Below are 23,871 nucleotides of genomic sequence, written 5' to 3'. Positions count from 1 at the left end.
TTATTTAAAAAAACATACATTCCCATGCGCTCGTACAAAAACAGATGTACTGAATCGAATCCAAAATATAGAATAGGTGTTGTTATTCTGCAGAAACTGTTATACTTCCAATCCCTTCTGACGTAATTCCTATTTCGAAAAATATAAATAATTGAATGCAATACGAACAACAAGGAAACAAAAAACCGGCTAAGAGGAAAATCCATAACGGAAACCTGATTGGTAGTGGAAGCTAAGTTGATAATGCGATATTATAGCATTACTGTGTCATAGAAAAAAGCACCTTGCTGACATTAAAGTAAATTCCATTTAAAAAACTTCACCACGATGACGCACTCGTCAGAATTAATTGTCTTGTTTATTTTATAGTCCATCCCGAGATCTCTTAGAGACCGGTCATGTAGCGCAGTGACAAAATAAAAAAAAATATTCTACCAAATTAAAACTCAATATAATTATTGATAATAAATTTTCAATACCTGTTTAGTGAGACTGTGAAACTACAAAGAAAACAGTTTAAAACAACATGAGGTTTCAGAGTAAGTAAAAGTTTAGGTTATATGTACCTATATGTTTAACTGCTGTAAGGTTTAGGCCGACGTTTGTTTACCTCTGTGAGGACTGTGAGTGGATCGTAAGGTACCGTTATTTATAAGTACTGTGCATACACAAGGCATTTCACGACATTGCCATCGATTTAAAGTGCAAAAATATACTTCTTACACGAAACAACGTTCCTAATGGAGTTCTTCTAATCTGCGTTTAGTTATACCAAGTTATACCGAATATACAATTTTCCATAACTTGTATTCCATACTTGTATTGTTTCAGTTTTATTGACAATAGTCTGCTTGACAATAAGAATAGATTCTCAAAGTCTAAAACCGACACGGACTTCCAATAAATATGAACCTGGATCTGAACAGTTATTTTTCGAAGATAACTTGCCCAGGAATTATAATATTAATAACGTGAATCTAAGTAGTGACGATGCAAAAGTCAGCTTACAACAAGCGCAGACGCAGTCCCTTAATGACAGTCACTTGCGAGTTGATCAACAAGCACAACGAAACACAAGAAATGGTAAGAAACAGGACGAAGGATTCAAGACCGTAATTAAACCAGTAATTCAAAATGGTAACTTACAGAATCACTACCAAACAATTAATCAAAACGAAAACTTACAGAGACAAACAAATAATTTGCAGAACCAGTATAACTATTTGAATCTGCCAGTAAATCAGAATAATGTTCAAAACCAAAATCAATTTAATCCGAATTTGAACCAAAATTCGAACTACCAGTTTGAACAAAGCATTGAACTTGCACCGCCCTTGCAATCAAGTCAAGATTATTATTCCAAGCAAAATGTAATGCAATCAAACATCGTTAGTGGTGACAACAGATACACAACTCGACCCGACGACGTCGTTCCTCTATCTCAAAGTTCTCAGCAGGTGAATTTGACGCAGGATATAAAACTTGCATCTGCGGTTATCTCACATGTTGGTATTTTTATGATGAAGGTAAGCTTTGTTGCATTTTTTACTGACAATTAAGACGTTTGAGACAATCGTAATTACTGTTCGTAGTCATTAATATAAATAAAAAAACCGGTCAAGTCTCGCACTCGTTTAACTCGCGCACCGAGGGTTCCGTACAAACTTTGAATTTTCTCATTTAAATAGAATCACGAAAGACTTGACCAGAAGTATACTAAGCGTAATTGTGTACAGCGCTATCTATCGGCAAATCGGCTAACTAATTTGCGCGAGGTGTGTGTATGCATGATGGTTTTTCAAAGAATTTTATCATGTGAACCCATTTCAACAATTTTTGTTTTATTTGAAAGAAGGTATTTTTAGTGTAATCTTATATAATAGACGTTTCAACTCGTAAAACAAACACCCGCAAATGGGCTTAAATTGCAAATTAAATTAGAAAATGTTTTTTGATAATAAATTCGAGCTCTTTCAAATGATATCCCACTCGACCTAGTAACTAGACTTTGACTTTTTGCCCCCCCCCTTTATATTGGGCATTTTTATAATTAATAAAAAAAATTAAAAAATACACTTCCAATGTGTTAAGGTTAGCGCTGTTCATAACTATTCCAAATTTCAAATCGATAGCGTCAGTAGTTCTCGAGATATTTAGCAATGTGACAGACAGACAGACGGACAGAGTCGCACCATAAAGGATGACTCACGTTAGACCGGGCCGGAGCTTCCGGCACTTCGTTTTCTATGGAAAACATCACGTGATCACCTGTCATGTCATAGAAAAGTAAGCGCCGGAAGCTCCGGCCCGGTCACGGCCCGGTCTAACGTGAGTTATCCTTAAGGGTTCCTTTTGTAGCTTTTTGGCATGGAACCCTAAAAAACACTACAACAACAGTTTTGTTTACAATTCTAATGAATAAGTTATGATAATTGAAATTCGATTAAAATATTTCATTTTTAGGAACGAATGAAACAAAAACATATTGGAGAAATCACAAATAATTGTGTACCTAATAAAGGATTCAATCATATTTTTATAAAGGTAATTTTGATAATTTCTCGATTTGACCGTTTCAGAGTGCAAGAGGAAATCAATCAAACGTTGTGGTTTCCCCAATGTCTGTGGTAAATATGCTGGCTCTCCTGCAAGCTGGCGCCACGGGCGTGACTCAAGAACAGGTCTCAAATGCATTGAGATTGTCTCCGGCGAAGTCAGCAGAAGCGTTTCGACTTATGAATACTGAGTTCCGGGTAAGGAATACGTATTTACATAATGCCTGTTTATGGATAAAGGATGACTCACGTTAGTTCGGGCCGTGACCGGGCCGGAGCTTCCGGCGCTTCGTTTTCTATGGAAAGCATCACGTGATCACCTGTGCGCCGGAAGCTCCGGCCCGGTCACGGCCCGGGCTAACGTGAGTCATCCTTAACTGTAGCATTGCCTAATAATTTACCTATCGTACCTATCGGGTTGAGCTTAAAATTTTGTCAGTAAATTCTTACACAACAAAATTAATTAGGTTCTTACAATGATTATCTTTACAGACGTAGGTAATGTGAAATTGTGGTTACACGTATGTTATAAATATATGTAAGTATGTAGTATTTAGTTTACTATAATTATATTTGTATAATGTTTTCTTATTGTTGTAGATTTATTTGTTACGTTTTTTACTGCTATTTTTTCCAATCTAGTTTTTAGTTTAACATTTTCATTACTCCAGTACCTTAAGGTTGTCTGGAAGTTATTACTCATTAGTGATAAGACCGCCTGTTGTTTACCTTTTCCTTTATGTATTATGTGTGTTCTCTGTATATTTATTTTGAGGTAGTGCAATAAAGAGGATTTGTACCGTATTGTATTGTTGCTTACAAAGGCTAACTAAAAGGGCCCTCCACACTCATGCGCGAATCACGGCGCGAAGCCGCGAACGCGAGTGTGGAGCCTAAATCGCTAATCAGCGATTCGCGCATGAGTGTGGAGGGCCCTTAACGTTTACAGAAGCGAGGTGCCGAAAGGAACATTTTGCGATCTGCGAGCAGTATTTTCGCAGCTGATTCATTCGAGCTTGGTCGTGATTTCAAGAATTTTGCCTTTCAAAACTTTGGCAGCGAAGTATCAAGAATCAGCTTTAATAACCCGAATGCTGCTGCTCAGAAGATAAACTCTTGGATTGCTAGCAAGACAAACAACCAAATTGACAGGCTGGTATCACCAGGTAAGAAATAATATATGCTTTGGTTTTGACAACTTCCTTAGACTTAATAAAGCAACGTTAGCACGAAAATAACACTCGTGTACTCTTTCTTTCGTGGACTCGTGACTACTCATAGGCACGGTCTCTAACAACACTATATACAGTCAAATAAATCCTTGTTTAATCACAGCCATAATGCTATAAGTTGAAAATATGTTTACCTACATGCTCAGTAATTAAACAAACTACGATAGTCAGATGAAATGAGGGCGCCTTTAGAAATATTTAATGCAATTTCTTTCTTGGATATTGAATATTGAATTGCATCGTGTCATTCACGATGATGCTCAGATTACAATTATTTTTGTGAGTTACAAAAATAACTTTTAATAGCATGACAATACGACCCAAAGGACGCTTCTTCGTGAATGAAACGATCTATATGTCGCAGGCATTTTGTAAAATACCTTATGATATTAACAGCGCCGTTTGTAATTTGCTGCGGCATTTTGGTTGAAAACATCAAAACTATGAAAAACGCTGGGGTGTCCATCATATCTGGAGTTCTTCGGACTGTTTCTTTCAAAAAACATTTCCTTCACAACTTAACTAGACTATTTCTGGGCGGTTTGCCCTTCGGGCATCTGAAGCCACCTAAGGAACCTAACCTACCTACCTACTGATTTAGTGTGACGTCCGTGAAAACATTACACTTTGGGGAAAAGTAGGTTAGGCTCGTTAGGTAGCTCCAGATGCCCGGAGGGCAAACCGCCTAGAAATAGGAAATGTAAACGCGCGTGAGGATGGTGGAGTGATTGAAAAGTTAATAGAAATTTATAAAACAGCAAACCATAATATGGTCACCCTCAGACAACCATCACGTTTACGTTGACACTATTGAGCGCACTAACAATTTGCCTTTGGCAATTTACAAACGTGAGAACGTTTGTAAATTGACGACGCCGTTTGTAAACGGCGGATTCTTACAATTTGCCTGCGACATATACACTACAGAATTCTCACTACCTAATAAAATCGATAGCGAAAAGTCACGAATAATGGTGCCTTACCTAACGCATACCAACACCTACAACGATCTTTATCGAATGTTCATAATACGGCGCTCTCAATGCGGCCATTACATTAAAAAACACCGTAGTGTAAATAAAAATATACGATATTTGATAGCTAATTCAGTAATTCCTATCCGAGTTTTATCAAAGTACAAAGTATTGTCGAGTAACGGCTGTGATAACCTACTTAAATTGCCGCTTAGCGCAGACCACGAGCCGAGCGCGCCCGAACGCTTAGAAATACTCGTATATATGTACCCATATCACTGTCTAATTTAATTTTTTTACTTGTACTTTTTTGATTTTCTACCTACCAAACATCCGCCGAAAGCATAGCTTGTTTTTGTAACTTTAAACCATCCATTTATGCCTTGGAGGGTAAAATATCTGGACACACGTTAGTGTGTCAGCCAAGTCCGCAAAGCAGAAAAGGCGACACACCGGCCATGGGTTTATATTACACGAACCGTTTCGGACCACTTTAAGTATGACTCACGTTAGACCGGGCCGTGTCCGAGCCGGAGCTTCCGGCGCTTACTTTTCTATGACATGACAGGTGATCACGTGATGCTATCCATAGAAAACGAAGCGCCGGAAGCTCCGGCCCGGACACGGACCTAACGTGAGTCATCCTTTAACCTACACAATTGCAATTATACGAGTCTTGTTAGACCACCTTATAATTATAAGTATTTTGTTACCAAATCCTGAATTTCAAATACAAAAGATTTTGACGTCTGATAATCACTATTTTTACCACTGTGTGACACTCACTCACTCATGATCAAAATGTGTTCTTTTTCTCCGAGATGTCGCACTATTGAGAAGCAAATAACACAACAAATAATTTTATGCAATAAGGCGCTTTGAAAGAACTTAGTTTCCATTAGATCTCACTTCTTTTACTAGCGAAATCGTTAACGAATTTGGCATTCTCTCAATGTTTTTGGTGGGATTTACTATATTACATTTATATAGTCCCATTTAGCTCTTCAGTTTGATATGCTACCCTTCAGAAAATAGTTGTAAAGATTCACTGTAGGTGCTAAAGACAATATTTTACATCACCTTTTGCCACATAAACTAATCAACCCTTAAATTTCGATTAAGAATCGCTGTGGTTCTGGTGGTCTAGCGGTTATGTCGTCTGCCGTGAATGCAGAAGACGAGCTAGTTCGGTTCGATCTCAGCACAGGAGGCCTTGGTCACATTTTCTTTCGTATATGACATCTGTTTCAATTGAATAATCCTTAAATGTTTCAGATTCCATCGGTGTTAACACTCAACTCGTGCTTGCCAATGCAATATACTTCAAGGGTATATGGGAGACCCTTTTCAAACCATCAGAAACGACACTACAGGACTTTAATCTGAGCAATGGAAACATAAAATCTGTTCCGTTCATGACGCTGCGAAGTGGCTTCAGGGCTGGTTTAGATAAGGCTAATAAAGCTAATGTTATCGTTTTACCTTTTGAGGTAAGGACATTCTTTGAGATTGCATGCTAAGTTACTATCTGGTGATGTTAAAAGGAAGTCTTGATGAGTCACTTAAAGCGTAAAGTTCTATATCGGTAAAACTTGAGCATGAGCATTTATGTACTGGTAGTTCGAAGAAACTGGCCTGTGGCCTAATTTTCCATCTGGGTTGGAAGGTGAGATAGAATTCAATCGCTTTCGTAAAAGTTACGTAAAGTGCTTGTACCAATTTTTGGGATTAGATTACCAAGTAGGCGCCAGGCTTCCAAAGAGAGCCGTTACAAAAAGCCGTCATAGCGCTAGGAACATCACTTATGCTAGCTTAAAGTTTATGTTTAAGCCTTAAATGTAACAAATTATATCGTCAACGACAGGTCTGGCCTAGTGGGTAGTGACCCTGCCCGTGAAGCCGATGGTCTTGGGTTCGAATCCCGGTAAGGGCATTTATTTACCCAAATATTTGTTTCTGAGTCATGGGTGTTTTCTATGTATATAAGTACCTATGTATTTATCTATATAAAGGGGCCCACTGATTATCAGTCCGCCGGTCTATATCAGCCTGTCAGTTGTTCGGAACTGTCAACTTTTTGTTCTAACTGACAGGCGGACTGATAATCAGCGGGCCCCTTAAGCATGTATATCGTCGCCTAGCACCGCTGCACATAGTATAAGCTTGCTTAGTTTGGGGCTAAGTTAGTATGTGTAATATGTCCCCTAATATTCATTTATATAGTAGGTATGTCGAAAAAACTGTTTGTATGCAAATAATAATCATTTGATAATGAATGTATTTCCAGAAAAATGAATATTCCCTAGTCATGTTGCTGCCCGTTCCTGGCGCCGACGTATCCGCTGTGTTGACGTCGCTCGACGGGGAAACTCTAGCAAACTACCAGAACCTACGGCGCCAGGACGTTCTTCTCGAAATACCAAAGTTCACTGTTCGTAGTAATGCTAATCTGCAACCGATTTTCGCGACGGTAAGTCTACCCAAAGAACTTAATTTAGACTTGTTTGGCTTTACTTACGCTACAGTCTGGTTAACAACACGCCGTCCACGTTGGACGACTGACAGCCACAATTTTTGTTTTTGGTTGTAAGTTGTATGAAGTTGCAAAGTAGGTAGATCAAGTAGACCAGGTACAGGTACCCGCGGCAGGCATGTCGTTCGCACTCACTTGTCGTTAGGAGGAGCACATGAGTTCTTTTTGTTGGTACGGAATGTACCTGAAGGTGGTTCTTCTCGCTCGAGTTTCATACAAACTCTCTTGGCAGTTAGCTCCGGTTATTTCGGATAGAGGCGTATTGTCAAAGTAAATTCTGTAGCCACAGTAAATTTACTGCCATCTTTCGACACATGATTAATACTTTTAGAACGACATTTGACTTTGATCATTGTTCTTTCACTGATACTGATATGTGTTAAATTTGTTAATATCAAAAGGTGTCGCCATCTAGACGAGTATAGGCCAAAGGTATGGCGCCATCGCTCGAAAAGATGGCGCCATACCCTTGGCCTATACTATAGGTACTATACTGTGGCTACAAAATTTACTTAGACAATACGCCTCTATTCTAAATTCTCTGTGTTACGACTTATGAACAAGTAGATCCCTACCGCGATTTTAATTATGATATTTAACACAAAAGAGGATTTAAAAGGCATGATATTTTCAGATGGGAATCACAAAGATGTTTTCCCCAGCATCGGAACTCAGCCACATCGGCCTGTACCGCGCCACCTCGCCCCAAGTCTCCTCAGCGGTTCATTCTGCCATGATGTCAATAGACGAAATCGGCGCCACCGCCGCCGCATCTACAGTGGTTGCAGTCGTAGCTTTGTCATTCGACAACCCGTCCGTTGTGTTTAGGGCAGATCGGCCGTTTTTAGCTGTGCTGTGGGATAATCAGCTAAATGTGCCTTTGTTCATGACCAAGATTGAAGACCCTTCACATTAAAATCACATCTTGCCGATTTTTGTAACGTGATTAGGTTAGGCTAAACAAATTTGAGTTGTAGGCAATTTTCTTTACGAGTCATGTAGAAATGACTGAAATTATCTACAATGTAATAGATTGGCTCGTAGTAATGTTACCTACTTACGGTCTGAAATGCTCGTAATTTTTTATAAATATACAATAATTATAGGTTTAAATTTATATACAAATTAAAATAAATAGTTCACAAATGTTTATATCTTAAAGATAGGTGTTATGTAAGTACGTTAATAACGAATCTTTTATGTCAACATGCGTAGGTATATCATGGAAATCGAGTTAAGATGTTATGAGAAAATTAAACTCAGGATTCTAGTTAAAAAGATAAAAGCTGTAATTTTCAACTCGAATATTTCATAATCATTGGTTTTGGTTTAACTTGGTTTCGTTTGCATTCTATCCGTACGTGTTTCTTTAGTTCTGGAATCGTCACTATACTCGTATACATGCTTAAATATTAAGGATGCTCGAAAATATATATAAATATTATACTTGGCACAAGCTTCAAGATGAGCTCGGGAGAGAGAACAAATAATTCTTTATATAGCCTCATTAGGTTCACTGGTTATATTAAGTCTTGATCTCTGCAATCATTGGAATAAATAACTTTAAAACAAAAATACTATCTCTTGAATCTCTTAAATAGGTTGATGAAGGGATCATCGGCGAAGGTTTTCAGTTTGCCATTGTAATATGATTCAATTTCCTGCAAACTCTTTCCCTCTGTTTCTGGTAAAAAGAAGTATAAATATATAGTTCCTAGAAAGCTGAAGGCAGCATATACGGCATAGGTGCCCCATAGATGCGTGCTTGTCTCCAAGTCGATGAATGTTTTAGTAGCAATGAAGGTCACTACGTAGTTTAACGCCGCCGCTATGCCTTGAGCGGTAGCACGGCTCCTGTAACAACGACATAAACATGTTTTTAGTAATATTTACAAACCTAGCTATCGACGTGTAAGTAGATAGCTAATGATTTGTTGTCACACGCTATATAACTCGCACAGACTCAGCTTCCACATAAAATACTCGGCCAAGAGCCGCACCACTCAGTTATATTATAAGTATCTGTTACAACCATCGAACTTTAACCTTATTATTAAATTACTACAAAGGCCGAGACTTGCCGGGACATAGGGACTTACAGTAATAACATATACCAAAGATAGATATAACTCCGTAATAGATGGATACAGTCGAAGGAAAAAACGTGCCTCGAAAATCACGAAAATTTGATTCTCGATCAGATGGCGCCACTAGTTTTGGCCTACACTCGTATAGAGGGCGTTGACTGTTTCGTTTGTTATTTATAATTTTAACGCATACCAGTGAAAGAACATGGGTCAAAATCATATAAAAATAATTAGTGCAAATAAAAAAATCATTTATCCATATTTAAATACATTTTATCGTATTTTTATAAATATTTATTTTTAGTTTTAAAGTGTGTCGACAGATGGCAGTGAATTTACTGGGGTTACAAAATTTACTATGACAGTACCGCTCTATACTAATCTATGATAGGGACTTGGCGGCTGAGTGTGATGTGAAATAAAGGGCCGAGCGAAGTAAAGCAAAAATGCCAAGATAATATCCCGGCCGAGGTATGTCATGTAAGTAGGTACAGTAGGTACTTTTCTCAAAAACACTTACAAATAACAAAAAAATTCAATTATACTAAAATACATTGCCGACGCGCTTCGCTTAAGCGTTATGATGTTATACCATTTATGTGGCCGATGTGGTAAGATCCGTACCTCACGTAGATTGACACCATTAAGAAAATGATTGAAACATATGAGAACAAAGTATTGCCCTCGTCTAGTTAAGAGAATGACAAATATTCAAAAAAAGATTTTAACTTTAAATGCTACAAACCATATAATAATTAAGTTACCGAAAAGTAATTTTACCTAAATGGAAACACTTCTCCAAGCAGCACCCATGGTACTCCAAATCCGTTAAAGATAGCGATCATATAAAACAACACGAGCGGCACATAGCTCTTTGTGTCAGGAAACGTATCAGTGTCATAGGAGAAGACGGAATCTTGTACGTTGTTCTTAGCGTAGGCGCTGAGAGCTGCGCAGGAGATGGCAGCGCCGAGCATGGCGAAAAGTGCCAGTTTGCGTTTGCCGAAGATTTTGATGAACCCAATCGTCACGATGCTAGTGGCCAGGGTAAGTATGCCAACCATAAGCTGAGGAAAAATGGTATGACAAATTAGCCACAATCATTAAGATTCCCATTACACAGATGCAAAAGGTTGTTAAACCGAAACCTTATTCGCATTATTTTAGTCAGCAATGTCAGCATTCAAATGTAAGCCATTGTCATGATAATGGTTAAATTGCCGTAACAACTGTAACTTATTCTTATGAGCCGCAACTGACGCAAGCGTGGAAAATGTACAGTGCAATGTACCAACTACGTGCTATTTTTCATATTTTATGTCGCACATTGCCTGTGTAAAAAATATGTTAATTGCGAGTTTGCGACGCTTGTATTTAATAGAGTAAATAACTCATACCATAATGTCCTTTCCATCGTCTGCCATTCCAAGGGCTGAACATACATTGACCATGTTTGGTCTGATGGGGACCAATCCGCTCATCACCAGGAATGTGAAGTATAACAAGACGAGAAGTAGTGGTCGGAGAGTCTCCTTGCACAACATTACGTATCTAAATTTCAGTATGAACCTGTAAACAAAGAGGCACTTAAATATTTTCATCATTTTGGTTTACTCCATCGTACGATGTTGACAAACAAGCGGATGCGAATTTTTTTTTATACCACGTCGGTGGCAATCAAGCATACGGCCCGCCTGATGGTAAGCAGTTACCGTAGCCTATGGACGCCTGAACCACCAGAGATATTACATGTATGATGTATGCGTTGACGATGACTACTAGGATTTACATGTTGAATGCATAGGTTGACAAATCAACACAACGCATAGCCGACCCTGTCGACGATTACCGTCAACAGCCATACAACACTGCTTACTTGCTACCTATGTAAGGTATTTAAGAATAATATGTTATTTTGCTGTGCTGTTCTGCGCTGTTTTCTTAGTGCCAGTTGCACCATCCGCACTTGACGGACTGATCAACGTCACCCGGCGCGCCGCGGCGGTTTACTATGAAACTTTCCATACAATAAAATTTAGCGAACTCTTTAACGATGACAAACAGTTTGGTGCAACCGACCCTTATTCTGTAAGATAGTTAAGCCCTATTGGCCCTTTTAATATGAGGACAAAATGACATTCCACTAATTCCTTTTTTTCACTAACCTGTGAACAATATTCATTTTGTCATGTTCACAGTCAGTTGGCATCTTATCGTTAGTTTGTTGGCAGATGACGCATTGCTGTAAAGTCTTAGAGTAGACGACGAGGTCATCAAACTCCTCGCGAACGTTCTCGGGTGTAGTCCAACCACGAAGATAGCACAGTGACTTGAGGGCTTCCTTCTCACGTCTATGGACCAGCAGCCAGACTGGTGTGTCGGGTACCTGAAACAGTTTATTTGCGTTAAGGATGATCTGCATCGAAGAAACGTATTGCTTTCTAAAAAGCAGTAACTATTCTATACATGAAATAGTAGTAGTACTAGTACTAAATAGTAGGTTCCTAAGATACTAAAAGACATTTGTAGCTGAGGTATCTAAGTAGGTACTGACTTAATTTCTTTATAATTACTCATGACGGTAATGGTGCCTAATTTATATAAATTACATCAACTTCAAAATTGCCGCTGGCGCGACCACTGTTCTTAGCAACTGGTTACATACCAACAGAATTAAAAGCATGGAAAGAACGGGTGCGACGAGGCAGATGAGCGCGGCCCTGCGCCAGTCCACCACGGTGCCCAGGAAGTACATCACGAACACACCGACGGACGTAAACATCTGCGAGAGAGTGCATAGGGCTCCACGAATGGTTGGCTCGCTGTAGACAATAATGGTCAAATTGTAGCTTAGTAAAGTAAAAATGTAATGGTGGCTGTTGATATTTTCGTAGCTATCTCTTTTTGTTTCCGTATTTTTTTAAAGCCATAATCATCTTAATAGGAACGAATATTATAAAAGCGAAAGTTTGTGTATTTGGATGTTTGTTTCTCTACATATAACGGATTATTAAAATTTTGGCACGCGTATAGTTTATAAATTAGGAAAAGAATAGGATACTTTTTATTCCGGAATTCATCCCCTAAGGTGCCAGGGGGGTGCAATTGAGTAGGTACGAGGGTAAGGAGGGGTGGGGCAGGTGCCAGATTAATGCTCATGTGCATTTTCGTCATGTTCACACCTTGTAAGTAATTGACAATTACTTTTAAGTGGAAATTGTGAATTCTAAACAATGCATAGGTACTCTATTATGTAATCTACCATGTTAAAGAGATGTCTTATTTAACTTTCTACAATCTTATATAAAAAAATAGTAAATCCATATCTTCTATGGAAAGTTTCTGTCTATTATTGTTGATATCTACATATAGATATGATTTATTTGGCGTTACGAAATAGTAGGCAATGGATCAAGTAACATTGACCTAAAACAATAGTGATGTAAGGGATATTTGACACGCAATTAAGATCCCCGGCAAGCTCGGCCAAATTTCACCTATACATACAAACGAAGTTTCGTACTCATTTTTCTTGGGCGAATTGGGGCAGCGTTCGAGGGAGAGAGGTCTTGCCCCTTGTTCCGGGTCATTCCTGATGCAGAGGCTGTCTATCGCAATCCAGCGTGATGGGCACCTTTGCGTATAGCTATAGTATATAAAACAAACGAAATAGAGCAAAAACAAGTTTTGTATAAAAAAACTTAAATTCGCTGTATTTTTTTTACTATGCTATCTGAAGCTACATAAACTAATATTGTCTTCGGTTACCGCGATAGTTACTCATGAAATAAAACTATGAAAAACTATGAGTCACCCGTTGACCACGAACGCTGTAAAGAGTTCGAAACGTCGGGATGTATTATAAATTCAATATACGCGATATAATCCGTTTTTCATAGTTTTATTTCTACATAAACTAATTACAGACCTAGACCTTATCCTATTGAAAGTACTTACAAAGTTTCAGAGCAATTTAGCTAATTCAAGATTTTTAAAATGAGAGCGTAACTACGTTTGTATGGACCACCGAGCTCGCCGGGGACTCTTAAGGGGCCCACTGATTACCAGTCCGCCGGACGATATCGGCCTGTCAGTTGTTCGGAACTGTCAAACTTTTGTTCTAACTGACAGGCTGATAACGTCCCGCGGACTGATAATCAGTGGGCCCTAATACACGTGGGACGTAATACACTAATATCATACCGACTGGTTGCTACGTACTACTTGATGACGATGGCTAATATAACAAATATCAATAGTCATTTAATTCATTAGACGGCACATGTTTTCCAATTTAAAGTAGGTAACAATTTACCGAAAATGCCACTTAGCAGATGAGTACGAAAAATCTCAGTACCGGTTTTTGATGAGTGGTACAAAACAATAAAGTCGTGTATAATGGCCAAATGCAAGCAAGTGGTTTTGTTCTTTTTTAGGGTTCCGTACCCAAAGGGTAAAAATGGGACCGTATTACTAAAACTTCGCCGTCTGTCTGTCCGTCTGTCACCAGGCTGTAACTCATGAACCGTGATAGTTAGAGTTGAAATTTTCACAGATGATGTATTTCTGTTGCCGCTATAACAATAAATACTAAAAGCAGAATAAAATCCCATACAACAAACGTGATTTTTTTGCCGTTTTTTTTTGCGTAATGGTACGGAACCCTTTGTGCGCGAGTCCGACTTTTACTCATAGCATTGTCTTGCTCATATTTCCCTCAACGTGACTTTTCTTACCTTACTTCTCCGACGTAGGAATTGATAGGCGCTTCCATGACTCCAGTGCCAAATCCAAGCAGGATATTAGCCAGGAAAAGCGTGGGCAGGTTCCAGCAGAAGAACATTAGGAGCCACGCGCACACATGAGGCAGGTTGGCGATGAAGTTGGCCCTCTTGCGACCGCAGTAATCCACCATGGGACCGGAGAGAAGTGCTCCGATAGGCTGCGCTAGGAAAGCTACGCTACCTGTAAATTCAGTAACAATAGATTTAAAAAACCGGCCAAGTGCGAGTCGGACTCGCGCACGAAGGGTTCTGTACCATTACGGAAAAAAACAGCAAAAAATCACGTTTGTTGTATGGGAGCCCCATTTAAATATTTATATTATTCTGTTTTTAGTATTTGTTGTTATAGCGGCAACAGAAATACATCATCTGTGAAAATTTCAACTGTCTAGCTATCACGGTTCATGAGATACAGCCTGGTGACAGACAGACAGACAGACGGACAGACGGACGGACAGCGGAGTCTTAGTAATAGGGTCCCGTTTTTACCCTTTGGGTACGGACCCTAAAAATATACTCATGCCGCTTCTTGGGATTATAATACCAGCATAAGAAAAAGTATGATTATCTCTGCCTATGTTCTACAGACTCTTGCCAAACTATATAAAAGTAAGGTAAAGGCCCCTATTACTTACCATGGGTGTCAAATTTGGCGCATAATATCACCGTGGTATTTTAAAATACGTATTTTATAAGAAAACCGATCGATTTTCCTAAAAAATATATTTTACAGAAACAAAGCTTATTCAGTTTACTAACGGACGGAGTATTGTGGCTAGTGTGTGTGAATGAACCAAAAAACTCACAATTCTCCAATTTCCATAACGGCAGGGTAAGAAGATGTCATGCCATGCAAATAGTCTAAGATACCTTATATATGGTCGACCTTCACCCATACGTCTGACGGATGAAACTTATATTTTATGAAAGAAAATATGTTCCTGAACATAAATAAATAGGGTTGCCTAATGAAATATGGTCAAGGCTATTTTTAATAAAATATTGAAAATAATTTTTTTTCTTCAAATTTCACCGATATTGTTGGATAGGTCTTTTAAAATGAATAGGGGTTTTCAAAAATCAATTGTTGATAAAGTGAATATTTTCGGAAATAATCACCTCGAAAGAAACAAAATGTATGTAAGGATTTTTGGTTTCGTTTCAACCCTATGATGTGGGATGTCGTTGGATAGGTCTTTTAAAATAAATAGGGGTTTTAGAAATTTTTATTTGATAAAGTGAATATTTTCGGAAATAAACGCTTTGAAAGGAACAAAATGTGTGTGACAATTTTTTTATCGTTTCAACCCTATGGTGTGGGGTGTCCTTGGATATGTCTTCTTGTCCTAAGCCTTGTCCCATCATCTGGGGTCGGCTCTCCTTGTCTGCATTTTCCACTGTTCCCGGTTTTGGGCTACGGTGTTGTCTATTCCTATCTCTTTTAGGTCCTTCTGGACCGTCGTCAACCAGGTGGCGGGCCGTCCTGGGTATGCTCAGGGCAGCTCGTACCATATGGTACTCGTATTGGGCGGCGGAGTACATGTCCATACCATCGTACGCGGCGTCGACCTTGTCGATTATGGGCGCGATCTTATAACTCCCTCTGATGTGGATACCCGCTGACCAGCGTAACATGCGCATTTCTGTCGTGTGTAGCTTAGACAGCTGCTGTTTATTGGATGCCCAACACTCGGTACCATATAGTATAGCGGGTCTTATTGCTGTTTTATAAAGTTTTCCCTTGAGTTTGATGGGCATCTTCTTGTCACACATTACGCCTGTGAGTTGTCTCCACTTCATCCACCCCGTAGTTGTTCTGTGGGTTACATCTCGGTCGATTTAACCGTCGCTGCTAATAATCGAACCCAAATATTTGAAATGGTCCACTGTCGGAATGAGTGAGTCATCGATGTGGAATTTTATGTTGTTTACGTCCGTCTGGCCATCGAATATACACGACATATGCTCCGTTTTTTTGCGACTGATTTTAAGACCATTATTTTCGAGCGTTCTTAACCAACTGTTGAAGTCGCTTTGCAGGTCTTCCACAGAGTCCGATATCAAAGCAACGTCATCTGCGTACAATATACTCCATGGCACAAGTTTCTGGCATTTCTTAGTAAGGTAGTCCATGGTGACATTAAACAGAAGGGGGCTTAGCGCTGAACCTTGATGAACTCCAACCGTGATTTCAAACTTGCCGCAAGTTCCTGCTGGGCTAACCACCTGAGTTGTGACACCTCTATACATATCCTGTATAAACGCTACATATTGTTCAGGGACATTTTGTGCTCTAAGTGCGTCCCAGATAAGGTCCCGTGGCACATGGTCGAAGGCCTTTTCTAAATCTATAAAAATCATATGTAGATTAGTGCCACATACCCGCGATTTCTCCAGCAGGATTCTGATGGTCTGAATTGCATCCGAAGTACTTTTCTCGGCTACAAAACCACATTGGTTGGGTGTAAGCTTTATGACCTCCAGTAATCTATTGTTGATGATTCTCTCCCAAATTTTGAAAGTGTGTGACATTAGTTTTATAGCTCTGTAGTTGTTGCAGTCTCTAATGTCACCCTTGCCTTTGTAAAACGGCATCAAGAAACTGTTACGCCAAGAGTCAGGAATACATGAACCTGCAATTAGTTTGTTGAACAGTTCATACAACCAAATCATGCCCGGTTCCCGTAGCTGTTTCCACACCTCAGCTGGAATCTCATCTGGCCCTGTTGCCCTGTTGTTTTTCATCTGAATGATGGCTTTTTTAAGTTCTTGAGGCGTTACAGCAGGTAGCGGTCCATACACGGGTTTAGGTTTGTCAATGTGCGACTCTCTTGGATGGGTGATATTGAGTAGGTGTTGATAATATTCTACCCATCTCGCCCTAATGGCATCATCTGATGTAAGAAGCTTATTGTTACTGTCTGTTATATATTTTACTTTGTTAAAATCTTTAGTGTTATTGTTTCTTATTCTTGCCACTTTATGTATTTATATATACTGTTTTTGCTGACTCTAAATTTTCATATAGTTTACTGGTCGCTTTGGTACGCGCTATTGCGACTTCTTTCTTCGCTTTCTTTTTTGCTGCCTTATAGTTTTCTCTATCAAATTGATCTTGTGTTGACTGCCACAGTTTGAATTGCTTTTTCTTTTCTGAAACTGCATTTTGGACACTGTCTTGCCAACAGGTGGTCTCTTTGAATGGTCCTTTCTTGGGTTTCATTCTTCCAAGATGCTTCTCGGCGCTGGCTCTACAAAATAGCTCAAACTCGTTCCACATTTCATTCGCAGTAGCTTGTTCCATGCACATTGAACTTGTTTTCTCCGCCAGATCTTTTATTAAGGACTCACCGCACGGTTCATGTAGGTTTTTCCATTTCAATTTTGGCACCAGGTTTCGATTGGGTTTTAGCGTGTTGGGAAGTTTATATACTGTAACTAATAGTCTAAGTTGGGCAGTTAGAGCTTCCCCCGGTATTACTTTACCGTCTTTATATAGGCCTAAATGTTTTCGTCTACAAAGTGAAAAATCTATTTGTGTTGAGTTTCTACCACTCACGTATGTTATGAGGTGAGCGTCGTTCTTTTTGTAAAATGTATTTATGATTGCAAGGTCGCATCCAGCACAGAGCTCTAGAATTCTCGCTCCATCTTCATTGGGGGTTCCGTATCCAAATCCGCCGTGCCACCTTTGGTAGTCTACATTCTGTCTACCGACATGCCCATTAAGATCAGCTCCTACATGTATTGATTCTTCTATTGGTATACTATTTATTAATGTTAACAAATCGTCCCAGAACTTCTCCTTTTCCCCGGCCGTACAGTTTGTCTGTGGTGCATATGCAGAAATAATGTTAAAAACTGGTTGTCTGTCGAGCGTGATTTTAACCGATATCAGTCTATCGCTAATTCTCTGTATGTCTACTAGTCTATTGCTTAGTTCCTCCGAAAGTACGACACCCACACCGTTCCTCTTGGCCTCGGTTCCATAGTAAATGAGTTTATACCCGTTCCCGATTAATTTTGATTTTGATCCCCGCCATCTGGTTTCCTGCACACAACAGGCGTCGATGCAACGTCGAGAAAGGACTTCGCTTAATTCTAAGCCTCTGCTGGTCATTGAGCCCACATTCCAGGTTGCTAGTCGAAGGACGCCTTTGCTGCCTTTGCCGTCGCTTCGGGGGAACGCCCTAGCATTATTTGCATCCTTCGCATCCGCGTCGCTTCTGGGGAACGTCGTCCCTGTCGTTGGATATGTCGTTTCAAAATAAATAGGGCTCTTTGAACAACATTTTTTGATAGTCAATCATTTCGGAAATAATTATGTAGAAAAAAAAGGGTTTTTCCTTCTAACTTTTGAACCATTGATCCAAAAATTATGAAAAAATCACAAAAATAGTGATTAATAAACACATTCGAAAATAGTTAAAACAATCGTGATCAGTTAAGCCGTTTAAAGTCTTTCCTTCTTATTTTCTTTAAAAGTCTGGCAACCCTTATTTGTGACCGGATTTTTGCAGGCAACCCTATACCATTATATTCGCAATAAAATTACCATTATTTTGATATATAATTCAAGCGTCAGACAGATGGGTGCAATTATCGATTTTAACTCACCTGTTTAAACACGGCAACCTCATAATAGTGACCGGAAAAACATAGGCAACCTAATTTATTCATGTTGTAGAAGTTGTATACTTTCCATTGTAACTTATTCCGTTCGTCAGACAAATCGGTGAAATTTGAAGAAAAAAAAAATTTCAAAAATTTATTAAAAATAGCCTTGACCATATTTCTTTAGGCAACCCTATTTATTTATGTACAGGAACATATTTTCTTTCATAAAATATAAGTTTCATCCGTCAGACGTATGGGTGAAGGTCGACCATATATAACGTATCTCCTACTAAAACGAGTGACGCCACATGGAGCTTGAATCTTATTTAGTATTTTACGAATAGTTATGGCAACTGAACTAATGTTATGGTTTTTAAATGGTTCTTTCGGTTTCCGAAGAGTTTTTTGGCTTAGAAATACACCTTAGTCAAAATATGTGGCTTGGCCGTTTCACGACCGTCACATGGGCTTAAGGTGAAAAATGTATTGACTATAAATATTTTTTTTTGTAACAAAACGGCCAAGCTACATATTTTAACTAAGGTAGAGGTAGAGGTAGAGTGTAGAGTTTGTGAAGTTAGGGCCTGTAGAGTTAAAAGCTTGGCTCTACAAAAGATCTGATAACTTTTTGACAGTGCGAGCCTCATGGAAACCATCTTGGCAACATTTTACGTGAGATGTTTTTGGTGGGATTTCACTTCTTTGTGTAAGTTGCTTTCATATTTTCATCTTTCCATCCCCTAATTTAAAGGGTTGGGGGTAATTTACTACAAATAATCCTGAAATTTCGTATATGGCGTAGGGGCGTCTTTTATACAATCTGCTTTTTACTGATTTCCCTTACAAACTTCAACCCCCTTTTCCCCCTATCGCCCTTTTCCACCCCCTTTTCACCCTTACAGGGTGATTTTGGGGTTGAAAACCATTCTATATCATTCTCCATAACAAAAACTACCTACATACCAAATTTAAAGTTTTTGAACTTTGTTGTTGTTTGTGTACTAAGACATTACATACCAAATTTCAGCTTCCTAGGACTTCAAGAAGTACCCTAAAAATTTTGATGATCATCAGTTAGTAAGTGAGTGAATGAGTGAAGAAAACGGATTTTTTTAGATATGAATAAAATCTAAAGTATAAGAGCTATGCAATTGAATTTGTTTTTGCTTTACCACTATTGGCATCATATTCCGAGAATTTTGTTTATCTGGTGTAATCCAAACCCAAGTTATGAGGGTTCAAAAAACGACGAAGCGCTTCGAGAAAAGGTAGGTAGTGCCCTTGCGCTTCGCTTTGCTCGTCTTGGCGGATAAGAAGCATCGAAGACGTGGCCTCGAAAACTTACCGAACCATGAAGCCTGACGTTTATCTAAAGAAAGGCCTTCCGAAGCGTTCAGGAGATCAGGCACAGCGATAGTTGAGAAGCTGATGGCCATGCCCAGGTCCAACAGCAGCAGATATGGAGACATGCATGCTACCACCTGGAAATTCATAGAAATGTTGCTATTACGTTTTAACTGAAATTAATTTTGAATAATTAGTGAACACTAGTTTTCATCAAGGGAGTTTACGAAGATGGTTCGGGCGGAGTAGGTCACTTTCTTAGGACGTCACTTTCTGAGTTCGTCACATTCTGAGGACGTCACTTTCCGAGTACGTCACTTTTTTAGTACCATAGCCCACACTGTTAACTGTACATCGGTTGGACCTTATGCCTTTTGTTATAAGGTCCACCGATGTACAGTTAGGAGCAACAGCAACAGCTGTTTGTAGGTATAGTACGATTTAACAGTATAATATACCTGCACGAAAATAGCTATTTATGCAACAAGTGCGGAAAGTGTATGATTTCTGACGAGTGTATAAAGGAATACGAGATCATCTTTACGCACGTGTATCATACAATGTTTTACTATGCATTGTGCGAGTAAATAAAAAAAAACATATAATGGCAAATAAGTTTAATTATTAAAAAATTGAAAACAAAACGCACTAGTGCGAGAAAGTAGCACCATATGTACTGTAAAAAAAATTGAAAACGAAAAGCACTAGTGCGGAAAAGTAGTACTTTCCGCATGATATGGCTCCGTAGGAAACGCACTTTTCGAGCACATGCATTGTAAACGTAATTTCCCCTCAAGGTCTAAAACACACTGTTAACTATAATCATAAAGATATATAGTTGTCATGAACAAGTATTAGATATAATGTTATGCTTGTCTAATTTATTTTTAAACTGGTTCACATTTTGTGCTGAATATAATTCAGAACGCACAAGTTGAGTCGATACAATTTCAAAACGCATCGTCAGAAATGTCAACAATGTCAACAAAAATTTTACATAATGTTATACTATATTGATGATGATATTGATGATTATATTTAACCTGATGATGATTATAATGTGTACAAATAAAGTCTTATTTTTTTATGAGCTGTCTTTTTGCATGTTGCACTTTTCTCGCTATAGTCAGGTGAAAAATTTTGTGTTACACACGGGTGCAAATGTATTTTACTTCTCGTGTGTTGAGACACTCTACGTTCAGGATTAAATTTTTATAGAATCCTTTCTCTTGCTCGTACTTTGCACCCTTGTATAACAATAGTAGGTACATTGTGCAACGTGGGGGGTAAGTGAAATATTGCACGAGAGTCTTATTAGGGCTGGAGGGAATTAAAGACTTGAGTAACAATATTATTACATTTCTTACCCCCAGACTTACACACAATGTTTTTCATCACACTTGCGAAGAAAAAACTAAATTTCGAGCGAAATCATTCTTAAATACTACGGTGACATTTCAAACATTCGTCAGCCATTTTGAAATGTTTTGTCAGTTTGGCAGAAAATGTAATTACAATGGATAACTTCAAGACCACTCATAAACCAAACACAACTGGGTATTTTTTATGTTTTTGACAAGAAAATCTTTTTCCCAGACCGAATTAAAATGTCCCTTCTTAGTTTAACTGTATTTATTTATTTATACATAGCCTTGCGTAGATAATTATCACTCAAAATAAATAAACAATTGGTCAACTAATACCTGCGATGTGACTGATCTCAATTGACTTATTGCCGGTCCTTCCGCAGATTCAATTTTTAACTTGTGCACCATTGTAATTCACACAACTAAATATATATTTGACTGATTTAAATAAATAAATAAATAAAATACTTTTAATGTACTATCAATAATAAAATTCAAAGTACATTTATCCCAAATGTGTTAATAAATGATAAACACTTTGTCATAGTAGTTAAAGCTTGAAGGTAAGTAGAAAAGATTAATTTTAGATGGAACGCGAGCAAGACACGCGTTCACTGTAGCCCGGCGCTGTTGGAATGAAGTTTTACGCTGAACCATAAGATTAAATAGGTTGTTGATGTTGTTGTTTCACTACTGTTAGCCAGTGTTAAATGAATACAATCAAGATACTGTACCTAACTATTGCAGACATAAAACCTAAGACGGGAATTTTACCCATTCACCTGAAAGCATTGTTTACGTTGTTTACTAAAGCATGTCGGATGTTGAATGATCTAATATCATAATTATTTAGTCCACGTTCACTTTCAGCATGTAAGTATAGCTACAAAGACATGTGAAGTAATTTGGTATAATAAAAAAAACCGGCCAAGAGCATGTCGGGCCATGCTCATTGTAGAGTTCCGTAGAGTAGTTACCCGTCCGTCGCAATAGGCTGCCTTAAACGGGGCTGCTCTGAAAATATTCACTTTATGAAAAAATTGTAGTTAAAGACACCTATTCGTTTAAAAAAGACCTATCCAACTATTAGTCATACTTGTTATGGCCATTTTTTGCCCGGATGCTGCACTTCATGATAAAAGCAAGCCGCTTTGCACAGTGCTAGTAGGGACCAAACTGAGTGATTTGACCCGCAGCAGCGCAAGTTTCACCCCTTAGGAACAGAGATGGCGCCACTTCTTTAAAAAATATTTCAAAAAATTCTACAAGCTAAACCAATGAACCGATTTAAATGTTTAATATCTCAAATGAAAGCTCATTATATACATTACTTTTAAAAAAATACTCAAAAAATATATACTGATTATTTTCGACAAAAAAAAATGTATGGAACATGAATAGCTTAATACATGTATATATTACTGAATAAATAACAAGTATTATAAAAAGAACCCGACACCGATACCTCTCATACTTCACGAAATATAAAAGTTTTAATGTGAGTGTAAATTTCTTCAAAATATATTTCAAAAAATTCTACAAGTTTAACTATTTGACTGATTTCAATGTTTAATATCTCAAATAAAAGCTCATTATATACATTACTTATAGAAAAATACTCATAAAACATATACTGAACCCTTTTGGCAAAAAACGGCATCTTAAGTTTTTTTTTTACTCGATTGATAGTTTTTACTTGATTTCTTAAAAAAAATATTATGGAACATGAATAGTTTAATAAATATATATATATAGTACTAAGTATATAAAAGTATTACAAAAAAACCCGACACCGATACCTTTCATTCTTCACGAAATATTTAAGTTCAATTATGCACGTTCTTACAAATAAATCCTTTAAAAGAAATCTTCAATCGCAGTAAGTGCACTGATTTTAATATGAAATGTTTCATATGAAAAGAAATCACCCAATTTATTTTAATAAATAAAAAAATATAAATAAAAACTGAATAAAGTTTTTTCCTGGTGGTGAATTACAAAAAAATATAACAAATCTAAAATTAGGAATTATTTTTATTTAAAGTGACTACATTTGTAAACAAAAAACTTAAATGTCCTCTTTGGGTTCATATTTCATATTTATTTATTGCAACCATGGTTTTATAGGTATAACAAATTCTTGGTAGTTCCACATGGACCCCGTGGGGGCATAGCAATATTACATGCATACTTAGGATCTAATCTTAAATCTATGTGTATAATATAAAAGTAGGTCAATTTAGTAGTAAAGTTTCTATACATATAAGCCGAATTGAATCAGATAATTGTCAGTGTATTAAATACAAAAATAATGGGGCAACTAATTATTATTAGGTGATGTCAAATTATATGGTTCACCGGTAGATGTAAAACTGAAA

General features: G+C 38.0%; 2 protein-coding genes across 2 annotated transcripts; one reads left to right on the top strand and one right to left on the bottom strand.

Annotated features, from left to right (window-relative positions):
• Positions 1–380: 380 nt before the first annotated feature.
• LOC134740592 (antichymotrypsin-2-like) lies at positions 381–8,697 on the top strand. The gene is made up of 7 exons (XM_063673122.1): positions 381–539; positions 832–1,526; positions 2,580–2,753; positions 3,505–3,721; positions 6,037–6,251; positions 7,049–7,231; positions 7,929–8,697. The coding sequence occupies exons 1-7, from the start codon at positions 527–529 to the stop codon at positions 8,208–8,210; spliced, it is 1,779 nt and encodes a 592-aa protein (XP_063529192.1). The 5' UTR covers positions 381–526; the 3' UTR covers positions 8,211–8,697.
• Positions 8,560–22,125, bottom strand: LOC134740632 (facilitated trehalose transporter Tret1-like). The gene is made up of 8 exons (XM_063673177.1): positions 21,830–22,125; positions 20,128–20,263; positions 14,118–14,346; positions 12,047–12,203; positions 11,547–11,767; positions 10,779–10,950; positions 10,162–10,448; positions 8,560–9,148 (listed from the first exon to the last, which is right to left on the bottom strand). Exons 1-8 carry the CDS (start codon positions 21,899–21,901, stop codon positions 8,872–8,874), a joined length of 1,551 nt encoding a protein of 516 aa, XP_063529247.1. The 5' UTR covers positions 21,902–22,125; the 3' UTR covers positions 8,560–8,871.
• Positions 22,126–23,871: the final 1,746 nt, after the last annotated feature.

This window comes from Cydia strobilella, chromosome 1 (genome assembly GCF_947568885.1).
Source record: "Cydia strobilella chromosome 1, ilCydStro3.1, whole genome shotgun sequence".
Classification (NCBI taxonomy): domain Eukaryota; kingdom Metazoa; phylum Arthropoda; class Insecta; order Lepidoptera; family Tortricidae; genus Cydia; species Cydia strobilella.
This window is presented reverse-complemented; position numbering and strand designations above follow the sequence as displayed.

Coding starts and splice junctions, on each gene's coding strand:
- LOC134740632 (XM_063673177.1), bottom strand. CDS start 21,901: ATGGTGCACAAGTTAAAAATTGAATCTGCGGAAGGACCGGCAATAAGT. Junction 14,347..20,127: donor ACGTCAGGCTTCATGGTTCG/GTAAGTTTTCGA, acceptor CTGAATTTACAG/GTAGCGTAGCTTTCCTAGCG. Junction 9,149..10,161: donor GGAGAAGTGTTTCCATTTAG/GTAAAATTACTT, acceptor TCGTTGTTACAG/GAGCCGTGCTACCGCTCAAG.
- LOC134740592 (XM_063673122.1), top strand. Junction 3,722..6,036: donor TGACAGGCTGGTATCACCAG/GTAAGAAATAAT, acceptor TAAATGTTTCAG/ATTCCATCGGTGTTAACACT. Junction 7,232..7,928: donor TGCAACCGATTTTCGCGACG/GTAAGTCTACCC, acceptor TGATATTTTCAG/ATGGGAATCACAAAGATGTT.